Raw genomic sequence first — 21,803 nt, forward strand, 5'->3', positions numbered from 1 at the left:
TCCAAAAAGCCAAAAAAAAAAAAAAAAAGAAATGGTGCCTATACATTGGTTCAGAACTCAGGTCCTTCCCAGGCCTGGGTCAGATATCTTTCTTGTTCCTAGTGAACAGCAGCCCCGTGACTGTGAAGAGCTGGTAGGGGATACAACAAATATATTCAAGTGCAAAAGAAAGCAAAAGGATGACAGACTGAGCTGGGAGAGACTTCAGAGGCCAAACCCTCATTTTACAGATGAGGAAACTGAGGCTGAGCCTAAGCGACTTGCCAGGTTGGCATAGCTACTACGTATCTGAAGCAGGATTTAAACCCAAGTGTTCTTGAATCTGGGCTTGGCACTCTTATCTACTGCCCCCTGGAGCTGGAGCCCAATTTATTAGAAGCTTCCACATTCTATGCAATGTGAGGATCAGATTCAGCCCCTTCAAAGCACACCTATCCTGTTCACTCTGGATGCTCCAAGAATGCACATTACTTTAATTTAGCAAGCATTTGTTAAACACCTGCTTTGGGTAAGGTGGGGCAGGAGGTAGTGCAATGGATAGAGTCTGGAAGATTTGGCCTCAGATATTTAATAGTTGTATGACTCTGAACAAATCACTTAAGCCAGATTGCTTTAAAAAAAAAAAAAAGACTATAAGTGGCAGAAATGATGCTGACCAGTTTTTTTTTTTTTTATCTGGAAGTATCAGGGCAATCAAAAGTCTGGCTCTCTACCCTATGGATCAAGTTACCACAGTAGGGACTGAGGATACAAAGCTACTGACTGAAGCAGGCTTTAGGCTGACCATGCCATGCATAAAGTCAAGTAGGTTGGTCACCCTTTTTCCTGTCTGTTATTGATACAACAAAGAGCCTGCTCTCCAGAAGCTTAGACTCTAATGGGGACAATGTCACATACAGTAACAATTAGACCACAAGGGAGCATCGGACGAACGCTAAGAAGTTCAGGCAAAATGTGATGAGAAGTCATGCTCCTCTGGGGGGAAAGGAGTTATGGAAACTTCCACAGAGGGAGGAAGGAGGAAGTGGTCATTGAGTTGGGCCTTAAATGGTTTCCCTTCCTTCTTTCCTTCAGTAGATAGAGTGGGAATGAGTCCATCCCAGATGTGGGGAATGAAGGAGAGTTACAGACATAGAAGAAAACAACCAATCAACAAGGATTTATTAAATTCTTATTGTGCCAGACACTGTGCTGGGGATGCAAAGATGAAAAAAATGTTTCTTGCTCTCCAGACATGTTATGTTCTGTCAGGGGAAATGGTCTATGCACAGAGAAGCAAATACAAAGTAAATGGGGCAGGAGACTGGCACTGCCAGCTGGGAGGATTTGGAAAGGTCTTCTACACTAAGTAGGTGGTACAGGAGTTGAGTTTTTAAGGAAGTTTGGGATTCTAAGAATAGAAGTGAAGAGGGAGGTCATTCTGGACATGGGGTATACCTTGTACAAAAACAAAGGCTGGGGAGATGGCATGTTGGCACAAAGACTAATTTGATTAAATCAAAGAGTGTATGGAAGGAGTAATGTACAATCAGCATGGGAAGATAAGCCACAAAAGCCAACTGTGTGTCGTTTGTTCCAGAAGCAATAGGGAACCATTGAAGTTTCCTGAGTAGAAGAGTTACAGCATTTAACCTGTTGGCTTTTGTCAGTCATATAAATTGGATTAGGGAGGGCAAGGACATGAGTCAAGAAGACCAATTAGGAAGGAATAGTAATAATTCCTGCAGTGATGAACTGAGGTAGAGGCCCTAACAGCTGCACGAATATTATAAAGACGTCGGAAGCAAAAGATGATACGAGAATAGCATGGATAAGAATTGATAAATGATTGGTTATAGAAGGTGAGAGAAATAGTAAAGGGGCAAGGAAGACAGACAGGTTGTGAATCTGGTTGACAGGAAGGATGGTTTGTTGTACTCTAGACAGAGATGAGAGTGTTCAAAAGAGGAATAGCTTTTGTGGGAAATGGAGTTTTGACCATGTTGAGTTTGAGATTCTTATGGAACATCCAGTTTGAAGTGTCTATAAGGCAGCTGGTACTGAGGGACCAGGGATTAGGTCTAGTTATAAAGACCTGGGAATCACCTGCAGAGAGGCAGGTGGTAATTAAACTCATAGACCTGATCAGATCACTAAGGAAGATGGGAGGGAGAGAAGAGGGCCCAGGACCCAGCTCTGGGGTACGACTGCAGTTAGGGGACAGGACATGAGATGATGATCCAGCAAAAGAGACAGAGAAAGCTTCCACATAGGCAGTACACGACAAGGTATAATATGAGATTAGGCTGGCCAGGAATGGGGAAGTCAGATTGTAAAGAGCCATGAATACCAGAGGAGAAAAGGCAAAGCCATTGAAAATGTCTGAGGAGAGGAGTGACATGATCATGGGAGAAGTGATAAACTGGAGGCAAGACAACCTAGACAAGAGCCTAATGTGAGTACAGTCCACTGAGCAAGTATGGGAGTGGTGAGGAGAAGTTGTATTTGAGAGATATTACACAGGTAGAGGCTGATTAGATGGGTGCGGTGAAAGAGAGAAAGGCAACTCCCAGGCTTTGAGCCTGGGATACCAGAAAGGTGATGATACAATTCAGAAAAACAGACATTTTGGGGGACTACCATGAAAAATCCCATGATTTCCCACTTCACTTTGCTTTCCTTTCTCCAAAAAAAGTTAAATAAATGACTTTGCTTGGTCATTACTGCCATATAAATGGACCCCCCAAAGACTGGGTACCCCAAAGGTTCAGATGTCATTTTATTGGCTCCCAAAGGGAGCAATGGAAAGCAATGGGATAAGAATGGGGACTGCTGAAATTGAGGGAATCAGGGAAGTTGTTTTACTTTTTCTGCCTTCACTGAGGGATGGCGTGGAGAAGGAACCATCCTTTAGTTAGATTTGGAAAGCATTGCTTCCCAGGCCCCACTACTTACATATTACTGAATTTCAGAGGTAGTTGCTTCTGGGTTTTTTCCTCATAACGTTTTGCTAAGAGGCTTAGGAATTCTGTCTTGAAGACTGATTCAAGCAAACTGTCATATTCTTGTTCATGGAGAATAAATATGTCATCTTGTAGTGTGCTGCAAAGAAAAGAGACAGGGTGTCAGGGGAGGGATTTGTACTTCTGGTCATGCCCCCATTATAGGACCTCAGATGGAACTTCACTACTGGCATGTTGTACAACCCTCTCTCATTGTACAGATGAGCAAACTGAGACCCAGGGAGTTGGAATAACTTGCTCAAAATTACACAGGGGGTAAGCAGTGAGGTCTTTGACTCCAAATTAATCAATCAACAAGCATTTATTAAGCAGTTAGACTACTAAGTGCTAGGCTAGGTACTGGGAATATAATGACAAAAGTCAAACAGTCCTTGAACTCAAGAAACTGACATTTGATCAGGGGAGATAATACCTACACACACACATAAAGATCGGCAAAATGATTCTTCAGCCATTCTTCATCCACTCCCAGGTTCCATTGAGATTTGGCATCTTTAATTAGCAATTTTTATGCTGCCCATGCACAAAACAAAATCCTGCTTTAGTGATTTATGATAATGCCAAACAATCCTTCCCTCTTTACGATACTTGCAAAATTTGCCTTTTAAAACAAGTAGGCAGTATTGTGTCATGGAAGGAGCCCTGGACAAGTGACCCAAATTCTAGCCCTGATGCTGCTACTGAATAACCACATGACTTGGGCAAATCATCACAACTCCCATGAGTCTCAGTTTCCCCCAATGTAAAGCAAGGAACACATAATCCCTAAGGTCCTTTCTAATATAAGAATTCTATGATGCAATCTGAACTTCATTTCATGTTCTGTGTCCTTAGGATCAATAAAGTCAGAAATAAAAGTTAAAGAAAAATAGTATTCCTGAAGGAGCCTTGTTAAAATCTTTTGTTTGATGAATGACTGTTCAACCAACAAGGAAAATTCTGATTTTCCTGGACCTATGACATAGTACTTCACTAAAACAGGCATACATAGACATATAATCATGAAAGTAACAGGGTTAGACTTTGTGAAAGGAAATAATTATCCCCAATATCACAAAATGCCACAATAAAACAAAATTTTTTATCACAGTTATGACATTCAACACTGACAGGGAAAGAAATATGACAACTGTTCAGATATCACAGTATTTAGAATTTGAAAGAGATTTTAGAGTAGAGTTGTCAAGCACAAGGCAGCATCCCACATCCTGTAGCCCAAACCAGACTGAAATGCAATTGGGAAATAGGTCATGTTAACATGAAGTTTTCTGCATCAATATGAGATCCCCAAGGGAGCCTTATGCATGGTTTAGTGACCTGTTTCTATTTGAGTTTCATACCACTGCTTTGGAGAATACCTAACTCATCCCTTCATTTTTACAGATGAATAAACTGAGGCCTAGAAAGTGGAAAATGACAACCAAAATTCAAATCCAGGTCTTCTCATTCCACATTCAATGCTCTTTCCCTTACAACAAGCATTCCAGGGTACATTCCAGGGTAGGCACCAGATAAATTCAAGCCATATTTACATGTCTTGTAAAGCAAGGCATGAGGCATGTAGATTTTGTGAGAAGAGTAGGGTGTGTCTATAGGTAAATAAAAATGCTAATAATTATACAGTGCTTTGTCAAGTGCTCTACATAGTTTCTAATTTGATCTTGAACCCTGCCATTGTTATTCCCATTTTACAGATAAGGGATCTGAGGCTCAGAGAGTTGAAGTGATTTGTTTAGGGCCACACAGCATCACAAGTCAGAATCTGTGAGAGGATTCAGACTCAGGTTTCAATGACTGCCTGTCTACTATTAGAGCCACTACACCACCCTCAGGAGAGCTAGAAAAGACATTATCATGGAGGAGCAGAGGTGAAGGAGGTCATGACCAAAGTGACCTTGAGAGAAACAAAACTGGCTTGATTTGACAAGGGCTTGGGGAACCTGTGGGAAAATGCTGCAATTGCTTTATTTTTTAGCTGGGGAAGCTTAAAACTGCATTAGATGAAGTCTCTCCCTCTCTCCCTCTTTCTCTCTGCCTTTCACTGTCATTCTGTGTCTGTCTGTTTCTATCTCCATCTCTGCCCCCCCACCCTTTCTTTCTCTACCCCTTCTGTCTCCATGTCTCTCTCCCTCTTTCTGTCTCCTCTCAGTGAGGCTTCTTAGAGGCTGCACGTTACACACGTTTTCAATTATCTCCTAGTGCCACTTAACAAATGGTCAGGACTGGTGGATCAGCCTCCTCTGGGAAGGACGTTTTGTCAGGGGAGAACAAAATTGTTTTTTCCTGTTATTAAAAATAAATTAAGTGCAATGTGGCATTCATGAATTGTTGCGGGTGAAAATGCGAAGTCTCAGTGTAGGAAATAACCAAGAGCTGGTTGCCACAGCAACAATTGGCAGGCTCTATTGTACCAAGGTAGCCCTCTCTCCTCTGTGATCTCTTTCTTGTTTAAGGCAGTGACCGAGGCTTCCTTGTAGTTGCTGCCATTGACTGTCTACTGGGATCCCTCGAGGAAAGGCAGGTCATGGGGACTGACCTGACTTCACTGTAGAAGGAGAAACCTTGCTTCCTTGCTTTGGATCTAACTCCTGAAACACGGGATGCTCTCTCTATTCCAAAGGAACCTGAACATGTTTGAAAGCTAACCTCTATGGCACATTTTTTCAGGCCAGGGGATGACAGAGAGGAGAGCTGTAGGAGCCAAGGACCCTGGGGCTGCATGTCAATCAGACTGTGCAAAGCTGTATTAGGTGTCTTTTCCTGCTGGCTGCCCCAGTTGCCTCAATCTCATCTGGAAGCAACAAAATGACTTGCCACAGAGCTGGGCATGAATGATGCTTCTTTCTACCATTTGTGGGGTCCCTTTTATTCCTGAGTCTAACTCACTGCCTTCTTGGCCTAAGAGGGAAGAAGGACTGATCCAGGCAGGATTTCACCCCCTTCCCCCAAACAGGCACTATTTCCAAATCCTCATGGATACATGGATTTAATTTCTGGTACTTTCTCTCTATCAGAGGCAAATAATAGCCTCTCTTGGTCTTAGTTTTCTGGAAAATCTGTAAAATGGGAATAATATGCCAACCTACCTTACAGGAAGGATAGCATAGTCTTGATAAAAGGTCAAGAAAGATTAAAGGTCAGGGAGACCTGGGTTCAAATTCTGCCTCCGATACCTACTAGCTGTATAATTGTGGACAAGTCACTTAACCTTCATTTGCTTCAGACTTATCTACAAAGTCACAGATTGAAATCCGTATTAGTGGATGGAGTTCCATCCTGGGAATTTCTTATTTGTGAACCTACTTTGCAGGATAATTATGATGATCGAATGAGTACATATACACAGATATGTGTGTCCACAAACACATATAAAATAGCTCCTATCTCTACAATGCTTAAAGATTGGCAAAACCACACACACACACACACACACACACACATTTTTTCTTTTGGCCATCATGATGATCGGTAAAGTAGGTACACAAACAGGAAATCCCCAGGATGAGAATGCCATCCCTACTGTGGACTGCATTATGTCTGTGCTGTATCCCATCGGTTGGTCTCCTGTGACAAGTTAACCTCCCACTAAAGAATGTTAGTTTGCAGCTATCTGTCTGTGGATTATCCATCCCTTCACTGAACTGGTTTGGGAAATGTCTGTTGTCAACCTAAACACACTAAAATCAAGCCCCTCTCCTCTACCCCAAGAAAATCACTGTTTTTCAGTTATTTATTATTTGAGTGTCCAAGTTATCTTGAATAAAGTGTTCACTTTTCTGTTCTGTCCCCCCAAATCCCAGTCTGAGACCTGCGCCCTTTCCCGTGTCTGTCTGTGGGCCCCCCCCCACCCCCCACTCTTTGGATTAAAAAAAACAACAAACCTGAAGCACATGAGGGTTAAGTGACTTATCCAGAATTATACAGCTAGTATGGATCTGGGGCAGAATTTGAACTTGGGTCTTCTTAACCCTTTAGTCCAGATAATAGATAATAGAATAAAATTCTCTCTCTCTCTGCTTTCTACAATGTTTAAAGGTTGACAAAATGGTTTTCTCATAGTACCCAAGTGAGATAGTGAAAATATGAAGAGGTAAGTATGGTGTAGTGAAAACAGCACTAGACTAGGAAAGATCTGAGTTCAAAGGTTGCATCCACCATTTACTAACTGTGTGATCATTGGCAAGTAATTTAATCTCTTTATTCTAAAATGTTGAGTCAAAACTCAACCTTTTCTGTGAAGCAAAAGACCAGAATGTAAGAGTTGGGGGTAGGGGAGCCTAGGAAGCCACCCAGTACAACCTGTAACTGAATAATAAAGCCACTCTAAAACCTTCTGGTAAAGTATTTCTGTTGGCTGTTATTAAGTACTTGAGGGGCTGGACTTCATTTTTCTCATCTGTAAAATAAGGATAGTAATTCCTCTACTACTTACTTCCTTGGATTATTTTGGGGATGTGTAAGGGATTTGGCAAATGTTAAAAGGCTAATTAGGGCAGTTAGGCCCTGCAGTAGATAGCATGCCAAGTCAGGAAGACTCACCTGAGTTCAAATCTGACCTCAGACACTTACTATCTGTGTGACCCTGGGCAAGTCAGTTAACCCTGTTTGCCTCAGTTTTCTCTCTGTAAAATGAGCTGGAGAAGGAAATGGCAAACCACTGTAGTATCTTTGCCAAGAAAACCCCAAATGCAGTCATGAAGAGTCAAGAGTTGACTAAAAACTTACTGAACAACAGGGCAGCTAGGGAGCACAGTGAATAGAGCATTGGCCCTGTGGTCAGGAGGACCTGAGTTCAAATCCAGCCTCAGACACTTAGCACTTACTAGATGTGTGACCTTGGGGAAGTCACTGAACCCCAATTGCCCTGCTTTCCTCCCTCCAAAAAAAGCAAAAAAAAATAAATTGCTGAGCAACAACCATAAAATGCTAATTATAAATGTGAGCTCTTATTATTTATAGATGATAAAATTGAGGGTTAGAGAAATCAAATGATTTGCCCAAGACCACACAGCTAATAAGTGTCAGAATTGGTATTTTGATTCCAAAGTCAGTCTTCTGGCTAAAGACCATAGAGGTATCCACTATATTCTTTTTTTAAAATTTGCTTTTTGGAGGGGGAAGGTAGGGCAACTGGGGTTAAGTGACTTGCCCAAGGTCACATGGCTAGTTTTTTGTGTTAAGTGTTTGAGTTGGGATTTGAACTCAGGTCCTCCTGACTCCAGGGCCAGTGTTCTATTCACTGTGCCACCTAGCCGCCCCAGTATCCACTATCCTCTTGCTCAAAAGATTGAAGAATTCACAAAAAAGAACTATTGACCCACTTATTACTTTTCTATTTATGAGCAGATGTAAAGTCTGAAATAGCTCTCAGAATCATATTATAGCAATTCAGCAGACTAGAACAACAGATTCACTCAGTTCAACAGTCAAGAAACAATATTAAACATCTGCTATGTAGAGACAAATACAAAAAAAAAAAGACAATCCCTCCCTGCAAGGAGTTTATAATCTAATGTAGGGAAGACAATACATAAAAGCTGGTTGAAAAGTAGGGAGTGAATAGGATTGAGTACCTACCAATGTGCCAGTCATTGGATATACAGATAGTCCCTGCTTTGAAGATGCTTCTATTATATCACAGAAATGATAAACCTTGAAATGACATTAGAAAAATTCCATCTAACCTCTTCCTTATACAGATGTGAAAACAGGTTCAGAGAAGGGATATGACTTGCGAAAGTCACTCTCTGCAGAGCTAGTAATATATAACTACTTCACATATGGCTAATCTCATCTCATCTGGAGACAAATTCAATGAAATTATTAATTTCTATCCATCTGGACATTTAGGAAAAGAAAACTTCAAGAAAACATTATGTTCTTCGGTTTGGTTCAGTCACCTCCTTAGCCATGAAAGCAAATGGACATGTTGATGCTTCTTTCTTGCTAAGGGCTACCTACCAGGATAGTCTATGGAATTAAGTGTTTCTGGCTTGTTTGGTGGCATCATAAGCGAGAAGTTGCCTTTGCATCATTGCTGGATGAACCAAATAAAAATAACCTTGAGTGGTTTCATCTGTCTATGCTTATAAGGAGAAGAAAGGTAACAGATTATAGGATCCTATGGAAGAGATCATTTCACCTAACCTTCTTAATATTGCAGGTGAGGAAACAGGCCAAGAGGTCAAGTAAGTTTCTCCAGCATAGCAAAGGGCAGTGCTGGAATATGAGCCAAGGATCTCGGACTCGCTTCCAGAACTCTTTTCACTACAACGTGTTTTTTGGAACTTCTGTATATAACAAATTAGTTGAAGACCTCATTCCCAAGATCGAGGAGGGTAAGTTGGCAACGCTATCCCACTTCACACCAGTCTCCCCTCTTTGCCTTTCCTCAGCTCAGACCCACGAGCTCCAAAGCAAAACTTAAAAGTTTGTTTTTTCTAAAAAATCAGACTTATCCTTGGAACTCACCACTGTCTTATTCATATGCTCTAGTTGCAATTTCTTACAGATGTTTGACTCTCTATACAGTGTTGAAAGATGCCCTCTACTATTCCCTGGATCTGCTGTGCATCCAGTTCTCTTTCATCTCTGGGGCTCGTGGCTAATAGGACTTGAAAATATTGTTTTATATCTTAGTTTCTTTTTTCATCTTCTCAAGAACATTCGTTATTAAGCAAAAGCCCAAAGAAAATCATTTATTTTTCTAAACTGTAAAAATAAATTTTTTTTAGTATGACCCGGTTTTATATATTTATAAGATTTAGAATGCTTTTGTTTCCTTTTTGGCCTAAGAGGCAGAAAGGGGGCTGGCACACAGTTTGAGGACATGTGGGGGCCAGAGACCAAGCAAGAGCAGGAGGAGGTCCAGACACATGTGAGACATGATTTGGCAAATGAGGCCAATGAATCATAAAAGATTTGAGGATAGCTGTAACTCCTAGCATGGTTGAAATTTGCTACCTTATTTCTATATCTCCTGTTAGGAGGTTTTGATCCTACTATGTAGAAGACCTGGGGTCTCATTAAAGTACCTTAACTTGCTCTGCTCCAGGCCTCCAATGACTTAGTTACTGTCTCTGTTTCTCAGTTCTGCCATCTAAAAAAGAGTTAATAGCTACTCTCCCAACTTTATTCTAGAAAATCTTTTGAAAATGCTCTATATATAAACTGAATATATCCTTGATGAAAATATGAAAAGGTGGCAGGAAGACTTTTGCAGTTTCAACAGGAGAACACATCTTCACAGTTATAACTGATTTTTCCCTTCTTTATTCATCATTCATATCTCCAACATATGCCCTCCTTATCCTAACATGAAGTGTGTTCGTTTTAACAAAAGGAACTATCCACTTTTAATATGACCCAAGAAGTCTACAATGGTCTCCTTAACTATCTATGTTTTAAATACTACCTGCAGATTGGTCACTAAGTGATGAATTATTTGACTATGACAATGCATGAAACAACGAATAATAAAGTGAAAGTACAAAGGCCAATTTGATAACATAGTTACCAAGGTAACTGATAACACAAGCTAACACAACAAGGTAATACAGTTAACAAGTGAACAGGTAACAAGATCTGTGATTCTTTGGGGACCTGAATATTTACCAGATTCAGGGGTTCAAGCAGATGGTCCAGGCATGATTTTTGCTCCTTATTTCACAAAGAATGATTCAGGAAATGGGGAGAAGGAAAGGAAGCTGAAGGGATTTTGGTACAGGTTGGAATAGATTACTTCTGAGTTTCCTTCTGCCTCTCACATTCTGAGACATATATATAAACTAGACCTGTGGTCATTCCCAAACATACCAATCCTGCCAGTCAACTGGTTATCAGGGAAAGGTTTGTGTTGCCCACCCTAGAATAGTACCTTTCTTCAAGTTAAATGGCTTCTCAAATGGAGTTTGAATCAGATCCTCTACTCTGGCCATGATAATTTCTCCTCCTTTACCCAACCAAATCCTGCATGCCTTTGAAGGTTAAACAAGGCAACTTTCAGAAATAACAACAATAGGAATGAAAAGATGCGGAGACATCACAGTTTGTGGGTATCCTCTTAGTGGTCAGAGTTTTTAGAGGTAAGAGTTGGACCAGATCAGTGCATGACCAGGAGTCAAACTGCCATTTGAAAGAAGAACTGATGACTCTGTCTTGTGGGATTCAGGAAATACGCCAGGACTCTGCAATCTGCAGATGACTAAATCTATGTATGGGTGTATTTACACCCTCTGATGATTCCACATCCTGCCAAATCATCCATAGATTTGCTGATATCGGTCTTCAAGTGTAGTTTTTATTTAGACCAGGGGATTCTTCCTGTTTTAATTGACCCTGGCAATAGTACTATTTATATTATTCTCTTTTTCTCTTTTAAATGTTTTATTGATGATCTTGAAAAAAAAATTGCAATTACTTTGCAAAGAATCTCCCTTCTTTACCCCAACCCCAATAAAACTATCTCTCATAACAAAGAAATAGCAAAACAATTCAACATGTTGGCCTTATCTGACAATGCTATGCCTCCTTCTCCACCAGTGATTGACCACTTCTGGGTGAGAGGCAGCATTTTCACATTCTCTTCAAATTGCTGGTCCTGCTACTACCTGTAGTGAACGATATGCCCTATTTTGGCAATATCATTACTGTTTGCAACATGAGTTGTTGGAGGTGGCAAACATATGGTGTGAGGGCTACATGCAGCTCACAATACTTCCAAGTGAGATTTGAACCAGATTAAAATGTAGTTCCTATCTGATTTTAATGTATTGATAAATTCATGAAAAGACATACAAAAACAACAGTTCACTAGAATTTTTATGTATGGTTTAGTGGTCCCCATTTCTATTTGAGTTTGATACCACTGACTTAAGTGATCTAAGCATCCAGCTTGCACTGCCCATTCAAAGCGGCTGTTATGTACAAGGGCTAGTATAGCCCAGTACTTTGGTGATCTGTGATTTTGTCCGGGTGGTTTTGGCTTCCACGTTGCAACTGGGATCTACCTTAGTTTGAGTCTTCCTGTGTTATCTGTGGCTGAATAAAATTGATCCTTCTGTCCAGTCTGCTGCTTCTGAATATCCCTGAAGTCAACAAAGCTGACCCTTATTAGATAATGGACATACCAGTTGGTGGCTAAGTCCATTTGTACTGGCCAGGGCTTATGCCTTCAAGAATTGTAGCAGAACAACACAGTAAGCCTTATTAATTCTAAAGGTTTTCAACAGCTGTTCTATTTCCCACATCTTCCTACAAATGGGACAACTATCAAGTCTTTATTTCAGGATTTCTCCAAACAATTTTGAGAACATCAAGTTTCCATGTCTGTTTCCCCTCCAGGGTCAGTTTCACACAAAGAAAAGTCCAGCTGATTTCTTTTCTAACAGGGTTCTTGTAATGCTCTAACTCATAGGTAAAAGAAGACATGGGAATAATATCCATCATGAATCCCTCCTGTATTAATTATATTTCATCAGGAATGAAGCTTTCTTTTTTCCCTAAAACTTGGCTTTCATTTAGCTAGAGCTCCTTCTTGCCTTATTTTTCAGATGCTCCTACTACAAGGGTCAAACCTAGGACTAGGCACACAGAACAAGCCAGTATTATCGACAGGTGCTGCACCCCTCACAGGGGATCAGAAAACCAAACTCAAGGTAAACAATCTGGGGAGGAAATATTTCAAGAATGTAACTTAACTGTATTTTTATAACCAAGTACAATGAAGTCTAAGATTGTGGTTTTAAATAATGTTCACTCTTAAGAGCACTTTTCCTTTACTGAAATATGCATATGGATGCTTGCATGTTTGGAGACAGGGAAGCAAGTAATTCTGCCTTTACTATTTAGACATAGCTATAATTCTTGGATGTATATTTTCATGCGAACTTTTTTCTTGTAAATAATATTCAAAATATTAAGTGATAATCTAATAAGCAAGACCTGTTTTTATCTTTGTATTGAGATTTGTTTGCAAAACAGCATAAAAAAAGGGTGGCTAGGTGGCACGGTAAATAGAGCACAGGCCCTGAAGTCAGGAGGACCTGAGTTCAAATCTGGCCTCAGACACTTAACACAAAACTAGGTGTGACCTTGGGCAAATCACTTAACCCCAATTGCCCTACCTTCCCCTCTCCAAAAAAAAAAAAAAAACCCAGCATAAAAAAAGGGGCTGACCAATAAAATGTGAATTTCTTTGGGGGAAAAAAAAGAACATAAATTCAAGTGCCATGGGCATGACTTGGGAATAAATCCCTTTTGTACATCTAAATGATTAAAAAAATGTCACAGCCAGTAACACTTCAGATTCTTTCAATATGTTGGGTAGGTTTTCTCAATTAATTTTTTAATTCCTTTTAAAAAAAAATATGGGATGGTTCTTTTCAAAAGGGAGGAGAACATCAGATGATATAAAAATAAAGATATAAAATCTTTTTATATATTTTATGTTTATTATATTTATATCTAAAGATATATAAATAAAAATATTAACAGAAAAAATCAAACACTAGCTTCAATTTAGTACATAAAAGAATAAACTTTAGGAAAGATCTCCACTCCCTTCCCAGAAGAAATGAGCCACACATAGCTGAAGAGTTCCTACTTCCCCAGTTTTCTTCTGTGGCTACTGTAAAGTATACAGAGAACACAGCCAAGAAAGGCAGAACCGATATCCCCACAGTCTAAAGAAAAGCCTCCCTTTTGGCGCTCTGAGATTAACAAGAATGCTGCCTGGGGTCCATGAGGGGTCCTTGGTGAACTTTAGCTACCTCAAAGCTAGCTGTGGTAAGTATGGAGAGCAGGAAGCATTAACAATAATAGTAAGAGCATTTAGGTAGCATTATGTGCCAACCACTATGTAATCACTGTCTGATCTGATAAACCTTGTGCAGCTCTCTGGATAACAGGCAATAGGCAAATCCCTTTCTATGAGATGGGTAATTTTTGTAATTGCTATGAAGGGCATGTGAAAGCCAGGCATAGGTTTAGGCCTTCCCTGTTAAGTCCTCAGCAATGAAATAGATCAGATGTGAATTTGGTGGAAAGACAGGAACTTGATGGATTCATCTGCCTAAAAACTTTACCACAGCCTGAACTAGCATCTTTTAAAATCCCTCACCTCCCCAGCTCCCCAGACTCCTTTTGCTTGGGACAACTAAGTAGGAACTGAAAATCATGATGACACAGACAAGAGGCACAACTTGAAATCTGCTTTAGATTATTTGGTCGATCTCTCTAGTGCCAGGATTTTGAGCCTAGCGAGACAGAGACTTAAGCACATACAACTTTTGAATTTCCTGAGTACTATAGTTTTTGCTGATGATGCTTTAAGAATTTTGAGAGCTTGGCTTTTTTCCTCCCCAGTTTGTTTTTCCTGGTGTTCATCTTGTACATCTATCTTTGTAAAATGGGGCCCAAAGAGTTTCTCTGGAAGGGGCATCAACCACTTCCAAAAAGTCCCGGAAACATGACTCAAGGAGGAAAGACTTGGAATGGGAGACTGTGGGGATCAGAAGCCTCTCTTCCTGTTTTCCAAGCATTAAGAGTTATCTCATCAGGGTTTCATGAAGATGAGGGATTTTCCAGGTGTAGCTTTTAGCACCCAGAGTCAACCCAGGCTACTCGGTGATGACTTATTGAGCAGGTTGGCCGAACAGGGTGCAAGGCAGCTGCCAGTGAGAGGATGGCTCCCATGGCCAGGTCATGTTGCAGCAGGAGATGGCCCTTGCTGGCATCATTGTGCTCAGTCATCCCTGTACCTTTCAGGCTGGAGGGTGGCCTTGGAAAGTGCTCTGTGGTTTTGAATCACACAGATCACCTTCACCTCATAGGATCTCTGACTTCCTTTAAGATCCAGCTCAAATGTCATCTTTTGCAGGAAATCTTCCCCAGCCCTGTTTTCTTCACTCTCCCTCTCCGATACCCTTGGTTACTGTGGAGGCTTCTCTAAAATTACCTTTCAATTATTCTGTATGTACCTGTTAAAAAAAAAAGTCTTCCCCATTGGAATGTAAGCTTCCTGAAGGCAAGGACTATTTTCTGCCTTTCTTTGAATCCTCAAGCCCTTAGCACAGTGTCTAGCACACAGTAAGCACTTACTAAATGCTTGTTGATTGACTAAAGCATCTTCTGTTCCATTTTTCACCATCTTGGTTTAAGCATTGTCATACTAACATGCATTAATGAATCAGAATAGAGGATGGAATATCATACAGGGTCAAGAGTCAAAGAACTGGGTTCAGGTCCCAGGTCTACCTGTTTAATTAACTGTATGACCTTGAGCCAGGCACTTTAGCTTTGAGCTTTGGCTATATAATAGGGATAATAACACATGCACTAATTCATAGGGATCTTTTTAAGGATCACATTAGGTAATATATGCAAAATGCTTTCTACACCATGAAGCATTATACAAATGCAAACTGCTATTATTACATACACAGCCATAAATAGCTTCTTGGCGTTTTGTTCCCATTGTACCAGGGTCCACGTGGCTGCTCATGAAGTTAAGATTTCCATTTTGGGAGGAAGGAAAAAAAGAAATGACTTCTGTCATACCATTTGTGCAGGTGTTCTCTAAGCCCTCCCCCCTCTCCCCCCCATCTCTAACTGTCTATGACTCTAAATACCTCTGAAAAGCAGCCATAAACCTTTCCTTAACCATTCCAAGCAGTCTACAGGGAGGTGGTGTAGCCCTGACTGAGGAATGATTTTGTTACTCACCTGAGGGACACAGACAGAATCCTTTCCATTTCAATTCTCCGCTTCAGCACCTCCTTCATCAGGCCCTTATCAGGCCCCTGCTTCACCTTTTCTCTTCCGATCAAATACAAACACTTTGGGGTAAGAACTAAGTCTCGCTTTATACCCTGTAATGAAAGATGAACACGGGAAGGAGGTTGGGTAGACTTGATGGTGGTTAAAATGACACTCATGGAAGGGATCCAAGTAGGAATATCTTGAATGGTTTGGATTTGTGGTAGTAAAGAGATGTGTATAGCTACCATGGAGATTATCTTAGATAAAAGCAAAGTAAAGCCTCCCCTTCCTTGCCATCCCAGTGGGTAAAGGAAATGTGTATGGTGGCACAAGGGCAAATAACTAGTACATAAAGAAGAATGTTTTGAGGAGGGAATATGCTATAGTGAAAAGGGCACTGGACCTGTAGCCAGAGGATCTGAGTTCAAGTCTGGACTCCCTTACTTCCTGTATTACCTTGGCTCACTTATTCAGCCATTCTGGTCTTCACTTTCCTCATTGGAAAAATAAGAGAGTTGGAATAATTAGGGCTTCTTAACCTTTTTTTGTGTCTGGGACCTTACCCTTTTGGCAGTCTAGTAAAAAGCCTATGGAACCCTTCTCAGAATAATAATAATAAAAAAAATTACATAGGATGACAAAGAAAATCAATTATGTTGAAATATAATTGTCAAAATAAATCAATTATGTTGAAATATAGTTATGAAAATTAAAAAAAAAAAGCCCACAGACCGCAGGTTAAGAATCCCTGAATGACCTCGAAGGAATCTAGTTCTAGATCTAAGATACTATGAAGAATGCTGGGATACTAGGCCAAAGGCAGACTACCAAGAGGCTCGAGGAACTACCCATGCCATATCCACAGCCGGGTCAGCATCCAAAGACAGCAGCTTTTAAAATTACCTCTGCAATAAATAAACAGTGGCAGGAAATCTCAGGGCAAAGCAAAAACTTAAATACTTTCTTGCCAAAATCTGAGCATCATTCTAAACAAAGCAACACAGGCTGTGGCTTGAGTTTTAGCTCTGTTTCCCCAATCAGTATTCGGGGAAGGGACTAACAGGTGGTGAAATGACATGAAGGTGGCTGGTGGTGGCGCCATGGAGCAGAGTATTCCTAGTACCCTTACACTGGATAAACAATCCCTAAATTATCAAGATTCTTTGTGCCTTTTTACACAGTAGAAACAGTTTCTCTCTAATGAGGAAACTGTTTATAGCTGCAGAGTATACACAGAAAGAAGCCCAGTATTTGCTGACTGGAAACCAAAGTTGCCTATTGTGAAAGTCTCAACTGCAATGATCAGCCCCAAATTCTCCATGCCTGGGTATGATGCCAGCGTGTATGGGGTATAGTGTTGGATTTGGAAGTCAGGAAGACCTGAGATCAAATTCTACCTTAATGTCTGTGGAGCCTTACATTAATTTACATAACCCTTCTATTTCCTCATCTGTAAAATGAGGATAATAATAGTACCTCACAGGGCTGTTGTGAGGATTAAATTAGATAACTTGTGTAAATGACTTTGCAAAAAATGCTATATTTTTGAACAACAACAATAAATACAGACACTGAAGATACTGGAGGATTTTCTTGGTTTGATTGTTTATTCTGACTTATTCTTACTAAAGAACCCTGGGGGAGGGGGAGAGACAGACAGACAGATGAGGGAGAAACAGAGAGAGAGAGAGAGAGAGAGAGAGACAGAGAGACAGAGAGAGAGAGAGACAGAGAGACAGAGAGAGAGACAGAGAGAGACAGAGAGAGAGAGATCAGAGATATCTTTCTCTATTTTATAGGTAAGGAAGATGAAGCCAAGACTAGTAAAAGCCACCAGGTATACCTCTGGGAGTGGCAGTCAGTCCCTAAATCCAGGTCACTCTGCTGGTCTAGGATTTCATCAATGACATTACCTTTTTTGCCGTGGATGCCTTTAAGATGTTTCATTCTTGTGGCACTCCCTACCTCCTTTCTCTAAGTCTTCCCTTTCATTTCTTAATCACTAAGAATGTCTCCATCTGATTTCATTCTTTCTGTGATCTAGCAGCATTTTTTAACTCATAGCTATTTGGGTAGTGGTGCCTCATGGAGGCATTCTTAATGATTAAAGGATAGTGGGAGAGGAGGGGAAGAACTACAGAAAAGAGTAAGGGAGTATCCCTAAAATAAGACACTCCAAAAATATCCATGGCAGAAGAGCTAGGATCATTGATGAAATCCGAGGCTAGCAGAGCAACCTGGATTCAGTTCCTAATTCTGCCACTACATTAGAGCCTTTAGAATCTCAGATTTGGAAGGGACCCCAAAAAGTTCTAACCCCTCCAACCCATCTAACCAAGGATCTTCTCTACAACATCATAGCAATGTTAGCCAAAATTTAGATGGAGCTGCAAAGAGTTTTACATACATTATATCATTCACTGTTCTATGAAGAAAGTGCTGATATTTTCCCCATTGTGTAGGTAAGGAACCTGAGGACTGGAGGGCACTCACATAGGAAGTAACTGAAATGCATCTGAATCCAGGCCTGGATGATTTCAAGCCCTAGCTACTAACTCATACCATATCTACTTGAAGACCTCTTTCAATAGGAAAACTACTGCCACCTGAAGTTGTCTATTCTACTTTTGGACAACTCTAATTATTACTGAGTTTTCCTCTTAGATCAAACTTAAATCTGCCTTTCTCTTATTGGGCAGGACTGTCTTCTAAGACTGTTGGATTCAGCAGCCTTGTAAATGTTTACCCAACGATTATTTATCAGATTATGTGGGTACTAAAACCAAGCCACATCAACATTTATTTCTCTCTTGGTATAAATTGTCAGTTGCTTGAGAATAACAAAAGATACAGCTCAGTGCCAGTCTGGGCCCTGGTGCCTACCTTGAATCTTCTGTCATACTTGATGACTGTATCTGCAAAGTCAATCTTCTCTCGTTTGCCAACAAACTGCCGGAGCTCTGGGTGCTCATCCATTCCAATGTAATCACCAATAAAGTTCCTGTTGATGCTATTTCTCCTTCTCTCTTTCTTGTTCAGGAGCAAGTCGGAGGCTGAGATTTCCCAGGAGGATAAGGAAACAAAGGGAAGAGATGATCATGTAAGAAGAGGCAGAGAAGAACTTAGCATGAAAGTATCAGAGTATTAAGTGAATCTTTTAGGGGAACTGTATGTTCACATCCTGGCAAAAATAATGGTAAGTTCCAGATCCATCTGGCACTGGCCTAGTCTCAATACTTGATAAATGCATGATCAATTTATTTATATACCTTCTTCTCTCATTTGGACATATTTCTTCCGGGCCACGAATTTCCTCCAAGTTTTCTGTATCACCCGGGCATACCCATCGTATTTTCTCTCTCTCATTTCTTCCAGAAGAAATAACTGTTAAATGGAGAGGAAAACAAATATCAGCTATTGTCTGAGTTTTATTGATGTCTTTTATTTTAGATCAGTCATTTTCCTGTTTCCCCTTCCCCCAGTAAACCCTGGCTAGTAACAACAAAAAAGTCAATCAAAGCTGACCTATATTGACAGTTTATGACACTATATACAATAATCTACCAACTATTTTTTGGTTTTCTTTTGAGACAGGGTCTTCCTAGAGTTCCAAATTCTGTTTCAACCCGGACCACTACTCCACTCTTTAGGGGGTCTGTTGGTTCACTGAACCCAGAGTCTCACCATCTTGGTGTCAGACTTAGTGCTTAGCTCTCTGAAACTTAGAACTCTCAAACTTAAGCGATACACCAATCTCAGAGTCCCTAATAGCAAGGATTTGAAGGCATGCATCAGTATGGATGGCCCCACAAATACAGTCAATTCAATTACTCAGTCAAGGGAACTTTTAATTTTGTGATTCATCTTGAGATAAGAGAATTAAGGATTTGAATCAGACTCGTATGCTTCCTCTTCTTTGGGAGGAAGCATTATAAAATGAGAAGAGTACTGCTTCTTAAACCAGATAATCTGGGTTGATTTTCAAGTTCTGCTGAATACTACTTTTGTGATCTTGGGTAAGACACCTAACCTTTATAGGCCTCAGTTGCCTTAACTCTAAAACGAGGCAGTTGATGGGCTAGATGACCTCCAAGGTTCCCTCCAGCTCTAAATCATCGATTCTATAAAGAGACAGAGATTGGGACTGGGTCTGCAATCTCATTGGTATAATGAACCCCCAGGGGAGTGAGCTCTTCATAATAAGGCAGGTTAGCACTTTTTTTTTGTTATTTATAGTCTTAGAGAGTTGCCTAAAACATTATGAGTTTAAATTACTTGCCCAGGGTCACAAATCCAGTATGTGACAGAGGTGGTACTCGAACCCTGTACTTTAACCCAACTCTATCCATTATGCCATTCTGTTTCTCAGCTATCTATCCTCAATTGGGTGGGAAAACATTTCAGTAACTAATTCTCATTCTTTCTCATAAAGTTCTTGTGATAGAAGACAAATGGATCTGATTGTATAGTCTGCATCATGTAATTCAACACAATTTCATATAATTTTATATTTTTAGAATAATAACAACTAGCATTTATATAGAGTTTTAAGATTTATAAATGCTTTACAAATATTATTTCATTTGATCCTCATAGTAAACCTGAGAGGTTGGGTACTATCCCTATTTTACAGAAGAGGAAACTGAGGGATGCAGTGTTTAAAGTGACTTGCCCAGGCTCATATGGCTAATAACTATCTGAGGTTGGATTTGAACTTGGGTCTTCCTGACGTCAGGTCCAGTGCTCTATCCACCATGCCACCTCCCTATTTCATGTATATTAGTCTTGTTTCCTTAATTGGATGGTAAATTTTTTGAGGGTAAGGATCATGTCTTATATGTGGTGTCCCTCACAGTGTCAAACACATCAGATGTTTTTAAAAATGCCTATTTATTTAAGTAACTGATACTTGGTATTATATACAGTCCTTTTAAAAAAGAACTGGAAAAGTCCATTTCAAGACATATTCAAGGCAGATCTTGGACTCTGAAAAAGAGAGTGGCTGATTTTTTATTAAATGAAAAACATTAGTTTCATATCTAATGCGATTTTGCAAATGATCTCCAAACTGAAAGTGATGAAACATGAAATGAGTTTTTGCTACTGTAAAGACATAACAATTTAAGACCACTGTTTGAAAAGGTGATTGGCATGGGTTGATGAATCATGAAAGTTGTATTAATTAAGATGGGCAAAATTATTTCCTTGCCTTTTGTTTTCCTTCCTAGAATATTCAATTTTTTTAAAGACATGGGACAATGTCCCTGACTTCATAGAATGAAACTGAAGGGAAAAATCCTACAATGAAGAAAACTGAAAGCCCATAGTAAAAATATTCTGATAAAAATAACTGGGCTTTAGTTATGAAGGAACAGGACTTTATTTCTTGTTTCATAGTTCTATATTCCTCACCACCCACACTCCCATCAACTTCTTGCAATCTGTCTTCTGTACCCACTGTGCTACTGAAGCTGTTCTCTCAAAGCCACCAATGACTTCCTAGTTACCAAACCCAATGGTTGTGGTAAAGAGACTGTTGAACATTGTTCCCCTCAACCTCAGCCAGTCACTCAGTCAATAAATATCAAGCTCCTACCATGTGCCAAACACTGTCCTAGGTTCTCTCTCCTTGCCTGTTATCAGAAATACCACACCTTCCATCAGTTTTCCTCTTTCTTTTCTAAGGGTTTCTTTCTTGCCTCCTCTCCCTGAGCCCATATGCCCAATGTTCCTCTCAGGTCTGTCCTTGGTTTCTTTCTTTTGGCAACCTCATTCATTCTCATGGCTTCAACTATTATCTGGATACAATTGACTTCCAAACTCTATGCCTCCATACATGAGTATGGAGGTATACATATTTATCCATAGTATGGACCTATATATCCAATTACCTAATTGGCATCTCAATTTCACTGTCCTCCACCAGAACCTTAAATTCATCATGTCATAAGGTTTAGATTTGGAAGAATCCTTAAAAGTAATCTAGTATTATATCTCTATCTATCTATCTATCTATCTATCTATCTATCTATCTATCTATCT

The 21,803-nt window shown here is 40.1% G+C and overlaps 1 protein-coding gene across 1 annotated transcript in view; it reads right to left on the minus strand.

The window, feature by feature from the left end:
* Nucleotides 1–21,803, minus strand: part of MYO1E (myosin IE) — a 250,079-nt gene that overhangs the window by 30,952 nt on the left and 197,324 nt on the right. The window contains exons 20-23 of the mRNA XM_069098166.1: nucleotides 19,031–19,145; nucleotides 18,645–18,814; nucleotides 15,726–15,871; nucleotides 2,935–3,081 (exon numbers count right to left, since the gene is read on the minus strand). Coding sequence (XP_068954267.1) covers nucleotides 2,935–3,081; nucleotides 15,726–15,871; nucleotides 18,645–18,814; nucleotides 19,031–19,145 — 578 coding nt within the window. The remainder of the gene's footprint in view (nucleotides 1–2,934; nucleotides 3,082–15,725; nucleotides 15,872–18,644; nucleotides 18,815–19,030; nucleotides 19,146–21,803) is intronic.

Source organism: Petaurus breviceps, unplaced genomic scaffold (assembly GCF_028583685.1).
Source record: "Petaurus breviceps papuanus isolate PSGF00001 unplaced genomic scaffold, PetGlider_PUasm1.0 37, whole genome shotgun sequence".
NCBI classification, from domain to species: domain Eukaryota; kingdom Metazoa; phylum Chordata; class Mammalia; order Diprotodontia; family Petauridae; genus Petaurus; species Petaurus breviceps.